Raw genomic sequence first — 19,962 nt, forward strand, 5'->3', positions numbered from 1 at the left:
ATGCATCAGATGATCCTGTATTTCAGAAAATAACTATGCAGCTTTAAAATCTCCTAGGAGATCCAGGCCTCATTTAGAGGGGAAAAATAATTTCTTGGTACAATGGTGAACAGCAGCTTCTTTAAGAAAAACAGGTTGCAGACCATACCTGATCTTTTAATTTTTAAATAACCATGACAAAACCAAGCTGTTACTCACTTCTGATACAACCTCAGCCATCCAATCATTTGAGTCTTTCAGATATTTAGAACAACTAAAATTGTGCAGAATAAACACAAAAGAGTACAGACTTCCTGAAGAGCCAGTCCCAGTAAACAACCTGCAGATGAGAAAGAAAATGAATCACTTCTGAGAAGCAATTATTATTTTTATTTTTTTTTTTAGTTCACAGCTAGATGGGTAAGTTACATAGCACCTTCATGATAAGCTGCTATAAGAAGAATAAAAGACTCCAACTTTGGGAGATTTTTTTTTTTTCCAAAGTTCCTGTGTTAAACAAACCTTCCCATTAGCATCAGCAGGCTCAGGTTCAAGCTCAAATTTATTTGTAGCTTCCAGAGTTTTCATTTTCCTGTGTTTCATCAGGTGCTGTGTGCTCTTGGAAAATACTCTACTTGCTCTATGTACAGGGTTACAAGGGCCTTCCTGGAACTCAGGCACCCACACAAGAAGCAGAGAAAAATGTAAGCAAGAAAACAACCCTTATCACTATCACTGTCCCTTCTGCACCGGATTAGCACAGAGCCTCTTGGCTCCTTCTCTCTTCTTTGCTTTTCAAACCATAGTTTCACTTTCACCGTGAATTAAAATTACCAAGTTAGGAAAGTCAGTTCAAACAGATGAAATCTTAGCTTGGCAAAAACTGAGTAACAACTTACTCTCTATAAGATGAACTGAAAACATTCATTAGCTAAACAGGTCTGAAAGAGAACAGCAGTTGGGAGAGCTCAAGAGCTAGATCTGATGATATTTCTTTTATAGAAATCACCAGTGGAAAGCACACAAGTTTTAACAACTTGAATTCTTAATTTTGAACCATGTGTTGGAATAGCTAAATGTGAATTAAGAGCTGCTGACAAATAACAAGATAAAGCAATAAACACGTTGGCTCTCCTTTGAGATCTACAATCTATGAGCAATGTACAGTCAGTTCAGCCACTCAACAGCGTTCTGACAGGTTTGCATTATTTCAGCATTTGACAGACAGGAAAGACATATTGGGAAATTCACTAATTTACTTAAATTACAGTGAAGCCAACTACTAAGCCAAAAGCCAGGCCTATTTTGGCTACCAGGCCCATGCCTGATTCAAGGGTCTTTTTTCTATTCTCTCTTGGATAAGAGAGTATTCTTTGATTTGGAAACTCCCTACAACCCCCGCACCAGTGAATACATGGAAGACATCAAGATTTAAACACATTTCAACTAGTTGTATGTAGATGAGCTGCAAACAAGACTTTACTCATATTTCAAAGCTGTCTGGGCTGTGTGCTTCAAAAACCCCTCACAGTCAAACTATGCATTTACAGTACAGAAGGAAAGACCCACCTCTCAGGATTTTTTGGGACTGGCCTTGTAGAAATGCCTCAGTTCCTACAGGCAGCCAACACCAACATCAGACATTTTGAATAAATAATTAAATTTCCTGAAGTATTGGAGAAAGGGGAAAAGGCATGGGAAAGAATTTTCACTTTCAAAGGCATACAAAGAATGAGAAAAACTTCACTCTTTAGTAGTTTTTATTTCACCAAAAGGAGGTCAAGCTCTACTGAAAGAGAACCTTCATCCCTGCTCTCACAAAAGGCTCCAACAATTATCCTCTCAAAGCCAAAGTGGCTGCTGAAGACAGCCCCACATAGACATTAATGTTTCAATGACCAAAATATATTAAACCAAAAGCATTCTCCAGCACAAGCCTTTCTTTACTGTAATAANAAAAATCCAATGCGCAGGCTGGAAGGTAGAAAGACCTTCCCCGGTTCTTCGTTCGCGAAGAGACTGGCCATTAATCAACCGGGTTGGAAAAAACCTAAGATGAGACTGGATGTGGCACTAAGTGCCATGGTCTGGTAACCACGGCAGTGTTGGATCAAGGGTTGGACTTGATGATCTCTGAGGTGTTTTCCAACCCAGCTGATTCTATGATTCTATGATAGCAGCGCTGCTAGCCTGCTCCATTCTGCCTGGATCTGCCACAAACAACAGGCAGTCTACTTCAATTTGCAGGGAGAGTAAACCAAGATATTTCACATGGACCATGTACGTTTTCCAGAAACAAACATTTTGTGTTTCAGGTTTCACTGCCAGCAGCAAAAGTGCTAAAAATCTATTCTTACAAGGAGCTTTAACACCCACATATCAGTCACCATAAGTAAAGGTGGCAGGAGCACTAACAGGAAACTCAAATACTATACTTGGTCCTACAAAAACAAATTTCAAATTACTCCACCGGATACTTTCCTGGGCCAAGAAGGCATTCAGAGTATTTTCAATGGCATCAGAGTTGAATGTTTTAATTACTACCTACCACATTTTTGATTCTTGGCCATCAATCATTGTTATCAAGCCATGACACCTTTTAAGTGCCTGCTCTCAGTAGCTATGGTACAAGGCAAGAAAAAAACAGCAAAAGAAATCCCAGGTTTGCCACCAAACTTGTGCCACTATGAACAAAATCTGTTTCCATTCCTGTCCCCCAGGCTTTCCATTAAAAAAAAAAAAAAAAAATCTGAACACCAGGTATATCCAGTTCCCAAGGAATCCAACTACAGAGATTCCCAACAGCTTCACAGGGAACTGGATTAGACCAAGAGCTGCAAACATGGTCAGTTCTCACCAAAGCCAAGGAAATTCAGTACCTCAAAAACTAGGAGCTTTTGGGAATTTCAGCCTAATTTATATGCAAGGGTTACTATTTTAGGAATAAGCACTTCTACAAAGAACTTGGCCCCCACGTAACTTGTCTATGGAACAAAATTTAGAGATCTTGATCTTACACATCAGGAAACAGCTTTGCCCTGAAAGAAATCTGTGCTAAAGCCATCTTAGAATAAATTACTTTGTTTCCAAAGTCTTTACCCAAGCTAGGAACGAAGCATTTTAATCACAGTCTCCTAATTGCAGTTAGTGTAATTTGGGGTGGGGGCCAGGGAAGAAACACACTTTCCCACAGTCCGCTGGTACCAAAGCTGACCAAAAAAAGTGACTTTAAAAACACACATTAGCTGTAGTGAGTGTTCTAACCATGTTCTGTGGTTTCAGAAACACATTTTCCTGTATGAACAAACTCCCACATCTGGTTCTACAGAACTTTTTTACAACGGCAAACAGGAGAAACTACTTACGAGGGAAAATCAGGGAAGTTATTTGTTAATACACAAACAGCCACAGCATGTCAGACTGAAGGTCCAACCTACTCTGCCGCTGGCTGTTCTTTCTGTTCTACAGCCAAAGACACAAAAGAAACATCCCAAAATACTGTTTTCCTTCAATGATTCTCTTACAGGCAGAGCTACACTGTTTCTTCGCCACTGCAAAAAATACTAAAGGAAAACCTGCCAAAAAGGATTGGGGTTAAGCACTACATTTTAATAGATTATTCAAGACAAAGGAGAGATCAAATCACAGCACAAAAATATTGTGCCAACCCCCACTCAAACAATACTTATTGTGAACAAAGATGTAGCCCTTAGCTGATCAGGAAACTGCTGAACACAGTAGCACAAAAATGAGAAATTACTTCTACTAGAAAAGCTGGAGGTTGGCACAGCACACCTGGAAGTGACAGTCTGCTGCAACCATATTTTTCTGCTATGCATTTGAGCTTATTTCACTTAGAGAAAAAAAAGTTAAAACTCCCCAATGACCCTATGCCTTTCTCATTCAATCACTTCTGATTCCTCATGGCATCATTGTGGGCTCCAATCCTAGTTGACTCAAATTAGCACTTACATCCCACCAATCTCTTAGAAACATTCAGCATTAAAACATAGCAGCTGACCAGCACCAATCAAATAAAGTCTTCTCTGCTCTCCAGAGACTTCTTAGGAAGACATGATCTATATGTTCAAGATCCGTGTGGTTTGATTACAATACCCAGAACCAACGATAACCTATGAAAGTAATTCAAGCAAAAGCTAGCCAAGACAGGCTTTAAATTACATTTAGACCAGACAACAATAAGATCCACTATTTTTCCTGCAAAAAGCAAGTTCTGATCCACAAAAATGATCTACCTTGTGGTGCAAAGCTATTTCAAAACAAGCAATCCATCACTAGTGAGCAACAAAAGTGATGAAGATCAGTGCCCTACATGATACATAAAGAGTAAAGCTACAGTCACCTTGCACTAACAGTATTCAGAAGGGAAATCAGCGAAAAAGTTCTTGAAACAAAGTTCAGCCTAAACATGAGCAATTTAAACTTGGGGATGGCTATGACCAAAGATTTTAAACTTTACTGGATTGTGGGAAAAAAATCAAAAACCAAACCCAAACAAACCAAACCACTAAAATTCAAAGCCCAAATTCTCCCAGATGCTCAGAACTGAGGGCCTAAAATAGCATTAGAGAGAGAAAGAAAAAGAAAATGGAGTTTCAATGCCCTATCTAGCAAAAAGCCTGTACTTTCTATTCAAAGTGTGCTAAACTTTTGGTTCTATAAAGGCCAGGAAAAAGGTAAAAAAAAAGACCTAATCTTCAAAATTCACTCCAACCTGGATAAAGTCCCTGGACTTTGATCTATTCCTTGAGACAGAAGGAAAGGTTACACCAAAATGTCAAGCCACAAAGTCAAAATATAACCCCATCCAGTGCTTTTCCACCAACAAATAGATCTCTTTTCTTCCTGTAGCCCCAGGTCCCACTTGCACTCCATGCAACCAGGAACTACTAAAGGTACAGCACAAACCATTTTCCTCCACAGATTAAACGTGCTTTAAAAGGTGGCAGTTTTGAGAAAGAAAGTTTCTACTGAGGGACAAAGAGTGCTGTTCAATTGTATCATCACATACTCTTTCCACAGCACACAGTGCTCCAACCCAATACGCCAGCAGTAATACTTCCTTTTTACTCTTATGCTTTCCCCTTTTCTGCTACATACAGGGTGCAGGTCAGCAACTATAAGTTTGGGGGTTTTTTACACCATCAGCCTTTCATCAAAATAGTAGTCTTCCTTAGTTTCTTTTTCCCTTTCCTCCCTCTTACACACACTTTTACAGTAGTTTTTCTTTCAGTGCTTGAAAACTACCAGATTGACAGCTCCAATGAATTAAGCTCCCTCTTTGTCGGCAAAACAAGAGCAGCACCACAGGCAACCTCAGAACAAACTCCCTCTATCCTTCTCTTCCCACCCCTCCAACTAGCAAGTGTATCTGAATGCTGAGCTTCGCACACCGCTCTATCATGCCACAGTGCCCTGTACAGAGTCTCTGATAACGTGGTTTATCCAGACTATCTCAGAGGACACTTATATTAAAGCCACACATGCTGGAAACATCATGAGTTGACACATTATCAGCACGTACCTGTGCCAGGGAGCACAGTAAGTCTAAAACCATGAGGCTGGGCTGAGCATATGCACATCTGTGCTCAAAGACTGATTGGCAAAGAAAATCCATCTTAGACAAGAGTGAAAAAATGCTGAGTTGAAGCAACTCACACTTGGGACTACAGAAAGGCAACGTTAACTGAATAATCAGCAGGAAGACCAGAAAAACTCAATGCCCTCAATACCAGACAAAAGATGAGTGCAGATCTCACTCAAAAATCAATTGTACATTTGGCATAAATGCTAGGGAGACAGGCCTTCTCTTACTATTGCAGTACTAATACCACGTTTCACTTTTTGAGAGTGCTCCTCTGCTATGTTATCACTTAGGCTGGTCAGGCAGCCAACGTGGATCTGGACACTCTCCTCACTTCACCTTCAAGGGGTTTACAGGTTCCACAAAACCCTCCACTGTTGGTTGCAAGTTACAGATGACCATGTACTAGATTAAGCTAGAAGACAGCTCCTAAACTGTACCCAGCTTTTAGTTCCTCCTCCCTTTTCCGCAAGCTTTTCTATTTTTAGCAAGAAAGTGTTTTCTTTTTGGGGAAGAACTTTTGACTTCTGAACTTCAAGACATCTTGACCAAAATGACCTTTTTCTTAATTAGTCAAGAGCCAGAGTGCTTTAGTAAAATGAACATGTACACATACACTTAATTTTAAGTAATATCTATTCCTTCACAGGTTTTAAAACCAAACAAAAAAACCCTAACAAACAAAAAACCCCACAACACAATAGAAGCAACTTTGGTTTTGCTTATGCTTTTACTCACAGCAAAACTAGAGAGTTGCCAACAAGTGCCAATAGCCTCCTTATGTTCCTGTGATGTCGGAAACGAAAGTGAGTTCAAAAATGCACTAAAAGGTTTAGGTGGAGCAGATCCATCTGTGGCTATTGAACGTGGTACCACGGACACAACTGCTGCCACTGGAGTCTCTAAACAGTGACTGACAGAAGGCAAGAGAGTCTGCCAAGAGGAAGGTGAGCACATTTGCTCTGCGCCTCATACTTTCTCTAAGCATCTGCTACAACCATCATTCAGTCCCAGCTGGCTGGATTCAGGTCTATTTGACTGCCCTCAGACTCTTCAGATGGCCTGTCAACCAAAACACCTCCGAGCAGCCAGAGCCTCTGCTATGGAACAAAATACACTAGTGAACTTGTACAGGAGTAACCTCTGTTGCCCCCTGCCACCCTCTCACCCTTCAAACAGCAGCAAAGAGAGCCCATTTTGCCTGCACTGGTCCCAGACTCCACTGATGGTAGGCAGAGGCGACTGGATCCTCAGCCTGTAAATTCTCCTAAACTGAGACAAGAGTTTGTAATCAAAGGAACAGCATGTGCCTGAACAAAGCAACATCTATACACAGCTGTATGATATGCAGATAGAGCTGAAGAATAACAGTTTTTCAGTATTTACATTCATCTCTGGTTTGTTTTTCAACTGCAAGGAAATAAGTTTCTCCTTGAAGCACACACATGTATCCAATCGAGTTTAAGTGGTCACTGCTGGACTCACTAACCCATACCATCCTGCTGAAGCAGGCAGTGTTTCATAGCCCACCCATACAAATGACAACACTATTGATCCTCGTAGGAAAGCAGGCTGACAAGATAAGGAATAAGCCTAGTCATTACACCAATTCTTTTAACCACTAAATTCATTTCAGAGTGGCAAGGGAGAAAGCACTGTGGCTGCCGATGGGGCAGGCGTGGCACTTCATAAGTGAACCTTTATGATATCATTTCCTTCCAGCACCATTAATCACCCCAGACATCACTTGTTCTATCAGCTATTAACCAGTTGTCCCAACCCCAACATGCAGATAACTTTATCAAGGTTAGGCAGCAAGGCATTACTAAGCACTACAACAGGCAGTGCCAAAGGCCTTGTTTCCAGAGAATCCTCTGAACTATTTCCTCCTGCTGTAACAAAACACATTACACTATTACATGTACTTATCCATACCTAGTGTCAGGGAGAAAATCGCAGAAAGTACAAAAAGTCAGAAGCACTTTAAATCACATCATTTCAGAAAAGGACAACTATGTTGTTTATGGCCAAAACATTCAACTCAAACCAGGTCTCTTAAAGCACTGATTTTTAGCCCATAAGTGCTCTTCGAGGGGGGGACTACCTCACTGTGCATGAATGTTTGTAGTGTGGTCTGATGAGACAAGCACAGGGCTTCAGAATGACAGCCAGGAGCATCCCAGCTTCACAGCTCAAGATTTAGTATGTCTTTTGCTATAGACTTGTCTTATTCACTTATTTTTCCTCCTTTGCCAGTGGCACCCCAGCAAATGCAGTTTCACAAGGCAGTGCCTCTGGACCCAGACTGAACATGCAGAACCAACGTGTTACAGACAGAGAGGACTGGAGATCACTTTGTTGACAAGGAGGAAGAAAAGCCTGCGAAGCGTGATGAAGAGCAAAAATAAGCCTGGTTTTGAGGAGGAAGGGCCAACTTTGGACTTTTCAAAGCAAGCACGTACATGACAAGACAAGACACACTATAAATCTTCACTAACTGGCATCTGAGGGGAGAAGATTAAACAATTCAATGTGTACTGAACCTGCTTCCAAGTTCCGTGCCTGGCTCTGCCAATTACTTTCCTAAAAGTGACGCTGCAAACATGATTTTTTTCACTCTACAGATCAGAGCCTTGAGAGCCCTCAGAGCAACCTCTCAAGGGGCACACACCCTGCTGCCTGCATAGGTAATAGGCTGGTTGTGGGAAAGAGCAGACTTCTGCTTTGGTTCCCAACTCACAGGAATTACTTGACAGAATTTGCATGAATGGCAATCACACTCCAGCCAAAAGAGCCCAAGCACTGCAGTTGTGAGGAAAGAGAACTACAAGTAACAACATTCTACTTGGAACCAAAGGACATCCCCTTCAACAAAAATCAGCCATTTTGAAAGCCATTCCTAAAGTACGTGGTTGTACTCCAGACAGGATTTCTCTCTGCAAACAGAGAGAACACTAACCAGCATTTTTATAGTATTTGGACAGTATGGAAGTATCAGCAGCTTCCTCCTTGATCATATAATGCACATAACTCCTTCTGAGGAGAGTTAAATTCCATCAATACAAAACAAACCATTGTTTCAAGGACTGAACACTGATATAAAAAACAAGAAAAAGGAAGATAACCAGACAAGAGATGGTTTGTTCCACAACACTATGGCACAGATGTGCCCATCCCAGGTGCTTATTTTATCTGTTATCATGCTTATTTTAGTGTTTCACATGCACTGCTTCCTTCTTTCCTTGGAACATATTCAAGAATGTCATCTCACCAAAAAGTGTCAACACTTGAGATGAATAGCACATTATCCAGCCAATATCAGGAGATATGCTGTCAATTGATGCTTCCCAGGTGCAGCATATTAAGGCAGAGGAAACACTTTCCGTCATCTCTGACACCCATCTCAGGCTGAGCCTATATATTCAAAAAAGTTGCACATATTTAGAGTGTGTGCCTAGACTTCCCAAGTCATGACTCCTGAATTGAAGGGACTTCAAGCTACTTAATGTACACAAAGAGCGGTTTCTCAGGCTCTTACTGCTCTATTACAGATTGGACCAAACCAGGGACAACACTCACCTCAGGAGAGTCAATATCTCTGCCTTGAAACATGACCACAGGCCGTACCATTCCCAGCACGTTTGTCCAAATTGGTTGCAGAAGTCTCAAGCAACAAATTCCACTGCCTACCTAGACAATCACATTTTCTTTTCCACCTACCTATCATCCCTCCTTCTTGGCACAATTGAAGGCCACTACTTTTTGTTCTGCCTACAACAGAACCAGGGGATGGTTGGCAGGGGATGGGGGGACTTGTGTTAAGTTTTTTTTTTCTTTCCTACAAGCTTTTTACAGTGTCTGAGCATCCACCTCCCAGCCTCTTACTCATGCTGAATGGCACAGTACAATACATTGTATTTACAAAACCTCTGATCCTTCTCACTGCTCTCTTTTGGGCCCTTCCCAGCTGATCCGCCTTTTCCCTGAAATGCCATGCCACAGACCAAAGGCAGTAGGTGAGGCTACTGCAGCAAGAGCCTTATCAGTGCTGTGCAGAATGGAGGCACTACCTCACGCGCCTTGCAGGCTCTGTTAGACTGACGCACTCCAAGAAGACATTCATTTGGGAGTTTTGGGAGCTTTTTTTTGGCAACCTTGTCAATCTGTATTCAGCCTGTGGCCTGCAAAAGAATGCAGAGCTTTCTCTGAAGAGCTGCCACCTGACCAGGCTTATTATTGTTCCTTGCTGCGTATCAGTTCCAACAGGTTGTGGTAAAGGGATGTTCCACGAGGAAGACGCAAACTTCCTGAACCTGAGGTAAATGATTGCTAGACCACAAAACAGAGTCGCTATGAAAGGGTGATTGTTACAGTCCCTTGTGCTGTGGAGCAGCTGCGCTCTGTGTTCCCATGAAATGGTTCTGCAAGCATAACGCCGTAAGCTTTCTCTATGAGAGGAATGCCTGCCAATAAGCGTTCCCAGACATTAAGAAAATGCACACATATCCAGTTCTTCTGGGATGTAAAGTCTTCTCCACACACTACTGGAAGAAGGAGCGGGGACTCAGAAATAGAGTGAGCTTTTCCTCCAAGAAATACGCAGGTTATTGCTACTACCTTCAACAACTTTTCATGCTTTAGTGCAATTTCTACCATTAGGTTAGTTGTAAGTCTTTGTTAGAGTTGATGTCAAAGAAACTTACCCACCCATCTGGCCCCCAGTTACTTCTCATGATATAGTATTTCAGACTAACACAAGCAACAATGGGAGCTATTGATCAACACACATACATTTTATTTTTATGGTTTTTAAGGCTGTAAAAGCTAAATGGCACAAGCCAGACATTTAACAAAAGTAGTATTTAGGGGGTTTTGTGGGGAATGGGGGTAAAGAAAATCCCTTGAGTTCTTCTCAGTAATATACTTCATGCCTGCTATATAAAGAAACAGATTATTTTAATACTCTCAAAACAGCATTATTCTTAAATCTGTCTTAAAAGCCATCTTTAGGTTCTTGTGCACAGGCCATGGCACACAAGAGACTGCAAATAAAGTTTAGAAAAGAAAAAGAAAACCCATACAGATCTACAGCACTGAAAACACGTTAGTCATTTTATGGTAGATTTACTAAACAGAGCAGTTTCTTATATATGCTAAAATAAGGCTTAACTATCTATCACAAATGAAATGGACAGAAGTTAAAGAACCAATTTAACTTGAAGAAAAAAAAAACCAAACAAAGTCACAGAAATTTATATTACGCATACTAATATTTTGGTAGGGAAAAAATCATTGATTGCTATATTCAGCAGATCGACCTGGTATCAGTATCAAAACAGTTTCATCAAAACTCAATTAAAAAAAAAAAACAAAAACAAAAGCAAAATAACTCACGACAGTGACCTGTCATAACTAAATGGTCATCAGCACAGGTGACATGGTCCAACAGTATCTACACGCAAGACCTGCTGAACTGATGCAAGTCACAATTCATGAATGTGATCTCAAGTTTCAAAACAGTCTTCACCAGTGCATAGCACCTGGGAATCCAAACTGGACCAAAATGCCTTAGTTTCCTGGGTGTCAAGGAATGCTATCAGTGTGTAATGGATGATCTCTCCAGGAAGAAAGAAGACCATTTGGCTTGCTCACTAAAAATCAAGAGAAGTGGGCTTTACTAGAAGGCATAACTCAATTACCCCACTTCCAATGTCTTTTGTGGACAGAATTTTAGTTTCTCAAAATTTCTATAATTTCCTGAGAACTTCTCCCTCACAATGCACACCCTGCTTTTATTAAAAAAAACACAGCACAGTAAAATCCATAAATAATCTGGATGTTATGGTATACAAGCACAGTTCTTCTGTCAGTCAAATTGCAGGATTTATCATGACATGCATTACCTCTTCAGGCAACTCTTTAACTCCTTTCCTATTCCTTTTCTAAATGCCATAAAGAGGAAATTCTGACTCATTATGAATATAGTTACACAGAAAAGCTACCACACTACCATGCAAACTTAAAAGCTGCACATGTGAATGCTTTTGCCTAAAATAACTGAGAGCCAGCTTATCATTGAGAATTGGGTGACTTTAAATTATCTCCTCTTGGATGGAGCATATTTCACTTCACATCACTGTAACTTATTCATGTTGCCATGCCCTTACTGCCTTGCATCTCCACAGCTCCCTGAAGAGACCATAGTAACAGCTGACAAGCAGAACAACTACCAAGGAAATGGAGGCTTTTACACAGCAAAGAGCCATTTGTAAATGGCTGCAGCTCACTAATCTTAACTGGTGCCAAACACAGCACAACTCATTTTCTGAGTACATATATGTATTTTTCAGTACTACCACCACCACTCCTCATACAGCATGAACAGGAGTCCTTTTATTCACAACATCCACAGAGACCTGGCAGTACACCAATGCATATTTTACAGAATGATAATGTGGGCATCCAAGAGTCTTTACCACCATCTGACATTGACACAACATCTCTCTCATCTCTATAATGGAATGTGGCATCTCCATTTCCCTAATCTTGCATTAGTGCTCATGCACCTGCACAGTGACAGCCATTCCGAGGTCAATGTGATGAGCAGGGAACTGATTGGATTGAGAGTCTTTGCCAACTGCATAACCACTAAATGCAGCTTGATACAGAGGATGAGTCCAAGCAGCTAGAGAAAGGGGAAACTGCTCCTTTCAGCAGCAGAGACACACGACAGCATCAGAACTACACATCACAGGCTCCTAAATTCTCAGTTATGAGTGCCCAGAAACTTTGCCTTACTTTTTATCAGGGCATAGATACTCTATATTTTGCCAATAGCCAGACACTTAAAGCTCTGATACCGTGCCATCACCTTGGTGGAGCAGAACTTAAAGGCCCACAGGAAGGTCTACTCGAGATGCACAAACCAGACATTTGCACACTGCAGTCCCACAAGGACCCTACCTGGGGAACTGCAGCCACAGCAGATATGCTGGAATGCAGATAACGCAAAGCACGGTGTCCTAGCAGCTTTACTCAAAAGCTCAGGACAACTTGGCAACAGTAGTTTCTTAATAATGACTAATAAATTCACTTACAACATAAGAAGCCTGTACCACATGCCCTGTTCCACACAAAAGAGCTCAACCCCACATCGCAACTCAACTAGGAATGCCTTTGTATGAGTAAGGCTGACAGAAACACTCCTCTCTTCACTGAAACTGTACTGAGGCACAGGAAGGAACATAAAAGTTTTGCTCCAACGACAGCTTATGAAGTGGCTTATGCGGAAAGGAGTTCCTGGGGAGAACTAAAAACCACTTTGGGAAGCACAGACCAGAACTGAGGATGCACCTCATCCCAAAGGAATGCCCCTGCCACGGTGCTTCACCCACAGCAGGGAGGATGACTAACCTGGCACTGAGGAGGGAGCTCACATTCCTCTCCATACACAGTGGCAGGTTCAGCCAGGGGATCACACTGAGCTTGGCCCATTTTCAGGTTTGGCCTCCCTTGGGAGACACCAGCTGCAGGCTTCAAACCAGGCTTCCCATTTGCCAGGCCAAGTGCTCTATCCTCCAAGTCAACAGCTCTCAAGGTACCATTCAGGGATCACTGATCCCCTGCAACAGGTCTGGGAAAACACGCCACCTTTTTGCTCACCACCCTGCTCAGAAGCCTGGAGATGTGGATACATTAAGGGCTGCACTGGGCTCTATCTAATTCAACAATTGGGAACCATTGGTCTGGGCAACAAATGTGGAGGTAAATACAAGCAACAGGCACTGCCTTCATCTCCTTGGGCTGCACCTGGAAGGCACAGCCAAGGCTGTTACGCTTTACTGTGAGGAACAAATGTGTGGCTGAGCTCAACGGCCTTTGATACAAGGAAGATTCTCTTGTGCATACAAAGCTTAGGCAATAGACCCAAGACACTGTTCAGGCAGAACAGCTGCCATGCCAGTCACACAGGAAGTTTCAAGGTGGATACAAACATAAGGAAAGTATTTAAGGTTCTTGTCCAGTCTTTGTGAGCAGAAAGCTGAAGGCAGGACTGCCTATGCCCCAGAGCTGCAGCTTAACTGCTGGTCCACTCACACTGGCTCATTTCAGTTCAGATAATCTAACCTAAAACCTGGCAACACTTTAAGAGAGCAGTCTAGCACTTCGACTCTGTCACTCAAGAGGATGATTCAAACAGATTTTGAAATGTCTGTCCATGACTGCTCTAGGATGTCAGTGCTTTGCACTAGAAGTGGCTGCCCTGACAGACTGTAAAGAAATGAAGATTCTTATCCTAACAATACCCCTAATTTCAACCCAGCATGCTTCAGGAGTTCATTAGGAGGTTTCTCTTACTTTCCTGGACTATATAATTGCTTCATTACAAACCCGTACAAACAAATCTGAACTTTGCAGTCATCCAGAAAGTATATCCCTGGGCAACAGGCAAATAAATTCCAAGTAACAGTCACCATAAAGTACATAGAGTAGACAGACACATAGTCCACTCTAACACATGAATCACTGTACAGGAATGAGTACGTTTGTCTTGCTTCTTACCATATACAAGATTTCTGGTAAGATGTACGTTGAGCTTGGCACCACTTTTTCTACAGCTAAAAAAGCTTACAAACACACAAGTAATCAAGTAGATGTTATGCATAGAACACTTGAAATCTTTGCCTAGATGAACGCAGCACTCCTCCAGTGTGAGTGGAAGCTACCAGGAAGAAAAATGGAGCATACAAAATATCAGCACAACTTGCTCCAGTGACTGTACTTACCCTTAAACCCAAATGTTTAACTCTACTTTTACAGAAACACTAATAATGCTTTTAAAAAAGTACAAAAGCATGTATGAACATACATCTCTGTCCAATTTCTATAAATGTTACTCAAAGCGAGCTTAGCCTGCACAGGACGAGATAGACTAATTTTCACCAAGAAATTAGTAAAGTGTAGCAACGGAGACACTTCGGGGTCAATTTTTACAGCATCATGAGGACCTAAAACTATTAATAAATTTGTACAGTACACAAAGAAATTACAGATCCACGTTATGTAACACAAGTGTAAGGAATTTCTGAAGTAGAGAGAAACAAAGCAAAGCACCTAGACAGAATAAAAAACAAGGGCAATGGAGAGCAAAACGTCAGTTTTGGAGATTGCTAAACACAACCGTGTACAGCACATAATACCAAGAACAGAAGACAAATTACTACAGAAAGTTTTTAATGGATTTTCTGAGATTCTTCTTAGTTTCTGGACATGAAAACTAACTGATACCAAACCTCAAGGCCCTAAAAACTATGTTTTTCTTAATACAAGTTAAAAGGTATTTCTGAGCATCACAAAAACTAATCTAAAATCTCTTCGGCAAGGTCAAAACTTAGCCTTATTCATCCACAAGTATTTTGTTGGAGAACAACGTAAAATTTAAAAATACTTTAAACCAGAACTTGCGGCCTTTTCTTTATATTTTAAAAAAATGATAAATTTTGCTGAAGTTTGACAGAGGGGATACGTAATGCCAAGTACATAAGCTGCTGGAAAAGCTTCTGTCATTTTCTTGAAACAGTTTTCTGTTTCTTTTGCTTCCTTCATCCTTACAGAAAGAAGCAAGTGCTGCCAACGGAAATTTCACAGGGATAGGTGTTTTTAGCATGACATGCTTCAATAAAGTATATTTGAAGTCTTGTAAAATATACTCTGTAAAGTTTGAAAAGACTTCACAGAAACCACCACACAGGTTATACCATTTATTTTTTCAATTATCAAAACTGATTTAATATCCTTGTTATGAACTATTAGAATTAAATAAGTCAGAAAAAAATGTTACTCAGTATCAGAAGCTGTAATGCATGTGTCACAAGACCTTAGACCCGTAACTCCCAATGAAATAATAAAATTGTGTAATATACTGCATAAATCATCCTCTGAGCTATTCAGATAAAGTCTAAGTACTGCTTATCAAACTAACCTTTACCTCTGGGACTGCACAAAATAGACGCAGTTATACCACCTTTGGATGTCTCATTCATGTCTCAGGTGAATACAAGCTTACTCAGGGGTTTGTGGTCCCTAATTTTATATGTTTTCACATGACGTGAAGGAAAGTTATTTTCAGTCGCTTAACTCTTCCTAATAATAATTCGGTTCGTAACAAGGTCCGCAGAGATCCGGGAATACGAGAGACTTCTCGGCAAGCAGCGGGCCGAAATTAACCCGGGTGGGCAGTACCGCGGGGCTGTGCCGGGCCCTCGCACGCCCACGGGGACGCTGCGCCGCCCTGGATCGGGTTTCCCGGGAGCGATCGGCAGCGCCCAGGTGAGCGGGAGGCAGGAGCGCACAGCCGCGGCCCGGCGGAGCGGGGTACCCGGGGCACGGCGAGCCCTGCGGCCGCGGCCCCGGCCCCGGCAGGCACAGCCGACTCCGGGAACACGCACCGAGTACGGAACGCCTGCGGGCCACGGTGGAGCCCCGAGCGGCCCCAGCCCCATCCCGCGGCCGCCGCCTGCCCCGGCGCTCCCCGCGGCGCGGCCAGGGCCGCCTCCTTACCGGCACAGCTCGGCGAAGGCCTGGAAATTCAGTTTCCTGATCTTCTTCTCGCTCAGCCAGTATCCCACCCGCTTCCCCTTCAGGAAGGTCTGCATGGTGCCGCCCCGCGAGCAGGGGACCAGCCCGGGGCGGCGGGGCAGCACAGCTGCCGCTCGCACTCGGCGCCTGCCAGCGACGGCTGCAAGGCAAGCAGAGAAAGGAGGATCAGCCGGTTCCCCGCGGCGGGCGCTGCCCCCCGCCCGCCCCAGCTGAGCCGCGCCAGGCGCAGCCCCCAGCGGGCGGGCAGCCCCGGCAGGCCCTGCCCCGCACCGGCGGGCAGCTCGCCCAGGCGGGCAGAGAGGAGCCGCTCCCCGCACCAGCCCCCGACACACACCGCCGCTGCCGCTGCTCGCCCCGCGGCACGCCCGCAGCGCCCGCCCGCACGGACCCGCCGCCGAGCTCGCCTCTGTGCCCGCTCGGCGCTGCTGCTGCTGCGCGGCCGCGGCGGTGTTGGTAGTGGTGTTGCTGCTGCTGCTGCAGCCGCTCAGCTCCCCATTTGCCCGCTATTCGCAGCCGCCTCCACTTCCTCCTCCTCCCGCGGGCCGTCCCCTCCGCCGCTCCCACCCCCCGCGCGGGGCGGGCGCCGGGGCCGCTCCCCCCACGCAGCACCGGGGCCGCGCCCGCCACGCGGGCACCGCGCCGCCGCCGCCAGGGGGCGCCCGCGCCGCACCCTTAAAGGGACAGCGCCCCTCGCTGGGTCCGGCCCGGCCCGCGGGGGCGCCCTGTGGGTTTGGTTCCTAAAGAAGAACAGTTTATGTGGACACTTAACGTTTCTTACTGGAGCTGCTGAAAACGGCTGTTCAGTACATCTTTCACATAAAAAAGGTTCCAAGCAAACATGAGTTTTCACCGCAAAACCAAGTATCTTCCTTCTTCCAGCATTTGGCAAGTGCCTGTAGGGATTAAATTGAAGTTTCAGTAACAGCTATTTCTTATTTAACCTGCTTTTGCAAGAGGCGAAAAAGGAGGCAGGTAATGCAAGCATGAGCTGGCAGACTGATTTTTGAGTTGGGCTTTCCTAAACACAGAGGCAGCTGTTCTGTGTTTCATTTGAGAGGAAGAATCTTTCAGTCTGAATTGCTGGGGTTATCTCACAGCACAAGTATAATTTCCCCATCTTTGTTTCTCCCCACCAGCTGAAATAAGCATCACTTCAGCCTGAACTTTTTAATCTGTCTCTCTGGGAATGCCAAGGATGGCCTTTACAGTAACTATGTCCCTCACAGCAGGGCCGGCAGTACCTGCAAGCCTGACCTGAGGTGCAGATGATGCTTCTATGATGACGCTTTCTGTGAACCGGGCTCAGAGCCCTGTTCAGTGGGAGCTGCTTGGCGAGTTCTGCTGACTCACAGTGCCACAACAAATGCGGTGTAGTAACTTCAGCAGTGTGTCGGAAAAGTGGTAGAAACATCCATGCAAAGAAAAGAAAGATGAAAGCCTTAAGAAATATGAAAATGGCCATTGACTTAGGCTGTTCTACATTCATGCTGTTATTCATATGAACAGCAAAGTCATCCTGACCCAAGGGTGTATTGGAAAGCAGGCAGAGAATGGAGTCACCTACAAATAGCTCATACCAATGGTTTTTGAAAATGCATATCATACCACTTTATTTGTGGTGGCTTTGAGAAATATATCTATTTTTCTCTATCATCTTATTTGCCACTCTGTTCTTTATTTTACAGAACACTTTTTATCTTAATCATATTCACACATTTTGCACAGTTCATTAATCAATGTAATTAGAATTAGTAACTGTATTTTGATAGCATGATTCCTGCTGCAGAATATTTCACTGGTATTCAAACATTTTATGGAAGTGTGGCAATTTGGGGAAAACCTGTGATTTAAAAAGGTCCAAATACTAACTTTATCAAACATTATCAAAATTATGTCAGAAACAAATTGACCTGGATTTCCTGTTATGAAGTGTTTTATTTTGCCAATATTAGTGTTTTATTTCAGCTATCATTTCACTAGACTTATTTTAAACTTTATTAAAATTTGCATCAGTATATTAAGCTCAAAATCTATATTTGTATCAGAATGGAATATGAATGCATTGAAACATGAGATTATTGAAGCCAACTTCCTAAATTACTTCTTTCTGAATGATTTTTTTCTCTTTGAGAAATGCCACAGCTTCAGGTGAATCTAAATCACAGTCTGCAGAGATAGAAATATTTATGAACTTCTTCCCAGATATGGAAGAGCAGGTTTTCAGAGGTGTTGAGTGCTAACTAACACTAGCTCCTATGGAAATGAAAAACAAGTACTAAAAAGGAGGAATTTGCTTTGCTCCAATATAGACAGACTTGAATGACATGTATCAGAGACCAGATTCACTCTTGGGAATGAGAAGGCTGGTAAATGCCTTCATTTTAAACTGCATTTTTTGAATCTTAACCCTTGAACAACTGCAGACGTGGGAAACATTTCATCTGGTGTGCCACTGTACTGCATGTTGCTAAATGAATTACAATCTTCTGTTTACATTGCAGAGCTAGTTCAGGCAATGCCAAACCTGGGACCACACTAAGCCCTAGGGTAATGTTTACGCAATTCCTGATTGGGAGCCAGTTGACTATTCCTGTGACTTTCTGTGGCTCAGTGCTGTAAGCTGCAACTCATGAGCTGCTTCATGCTAATTAAAGGGGTGAGGGTTGATTAAGATCTTGAGCCCTCCAGCAACCAGAACTATCTTCCTCTTCATCTTAGCTTCAGCTACAGGTCAAAGCAGGTTTCCCTTGTTTAGCTGGAACCTTTCACACCTTGTCTTCTAACCCTTTCAACAAATACAGAGGCCCAGACAAGGTTGGACACTTGCAATGTGGCAAAAGTTAGTGAAACTTCACAGAAGTTCATTTTAGAATAAGATAGTTATTTAACTATATTTTCTCAATGAGTGATTTTTTCCAGCACCTGGCAGAAGTCATGAGTGGAAAGAAGGCAACAAAGTGATTTTCACTGCCTGCAGTTCAAGCCTTTTACATTTTGTTCTTATTTTTTATTATTACAGGATAGACGTTACTCTGCTGTGAATGGTCAGGAGGTAGGGCTGAGCCTTCTGTATCAGGACGGATCTCCCTTCTCCAGTCAGTCAAACCGCCAGGTCAGATCATGAGCTAACATGGCACTGCTGGAACGAGGCTGAAGCACAAGAGGATGGAGTACAAGAAAAACCCTGCACATGCAGCTTCTTGGCTTTGAGAGAGAAATTCAAAGAAGGGTCCTGGTACTGCACAGCATCCAGAACTTGTCATCACCAGTGAGGCAGCTAGAAAGAAGTGCATGAGAAGCATGGTGGGCTGCCATTTCCTCATGTCTCTGCTGTATCTACAACCCATTCATCACTGCAAGATTCATGAAAAAGGCCAGGTAGGACTTCTCTTCCAAGTGGCTCACTAGAGGACAAGTGAGTCAAGCTGAGCTTATACACTTTTTGGTTGGTTTTCACCGAACTTCTGGCAAAACACATTGTAACCTCAGCTATTGTCTGGAAACTTTTCTGAATGTACTCTGACCCAGCAGCTTTTAAGTGATAAATCAGTGAAGGTTAGTACTGGGGATGAAAGCTCATTTCTGATGTCTGAGTTCAAACGTACCATGGCTAACCCTGGCCAAGGGCTGCTGCAGGGATCGGTCATGGAGGCTCCCAGGAGGGAGCTCCTCTAGCTCCTGATGCCGCCCAACCACACTGGTCTGAAAGACCTCTTGTCCATGGAGACGGCACAGGACAGGCCTGTCCTTTCCAACTGGGAATCAGACTGTCACTGTAC

General features: G+C 43.2%; 1 protein-coding gene across 3 annotated transcripts in view; it reads right to left on the reverse strand.

The window, feature by feature from the left end:
- Positions 1 to 17,554, reverse strand: part of ITPK1 (inositol-tetrakisphosphate 1-kinase) — a 139,687-nt gene extending 122,133 nt beyond the window's left edge. The window contains exons 1-3 of one of the 3 annotated variants that reach the window (XM_027890264.1): positions 17,425 to 17,554; positions 16,953 to 17,076; positions 16,145 to 16,322 (exon numbers count right to left, since the gene is read on the reverse strand). In XM_027890264.1, coding sequence (XP_027746065.1) covers positions 16,145 to 16,239 — 95 coding nt within the window. In that variant the 5' untranslated portion in view covers positions 16,240 to 16,322; positions 16,953 to 17,076; positions 17,425 to 17,554. Of the gene's footprint in view, positions 1 to 16,144; positions 16,323 to 16,571; positions 16,738 to 16,952; positions 17,077 to 17,424 lie in introns of those variants that run through there. The other 2 variants (XM_027890265.1, XM_027890266.1) reach the window with 2 other exon arrangements.
- Between the last annotated feature and the right edge of the window lie 2,408 nt (positions 17,555 to 19,962).

The sequence above is a fragment of the Empidonax traillii genome, unplaced genomic scaffold (assembly GCF_003031625.1).
Source record: "Empidonax traillii isolate 1590-97213 ecotype Southwest subspecies unplaced genomic scaffold, ASM303162v1 scaffold283:size781446, whole genome shotgun sequence".
Classification (NCBI taxonomy): domain Eukaryota; kingdom Metazoa; phylum Chordata; class Aves; order Passeriformes; family Tyrannidae; genus Empidonax; species Empidonax traillii.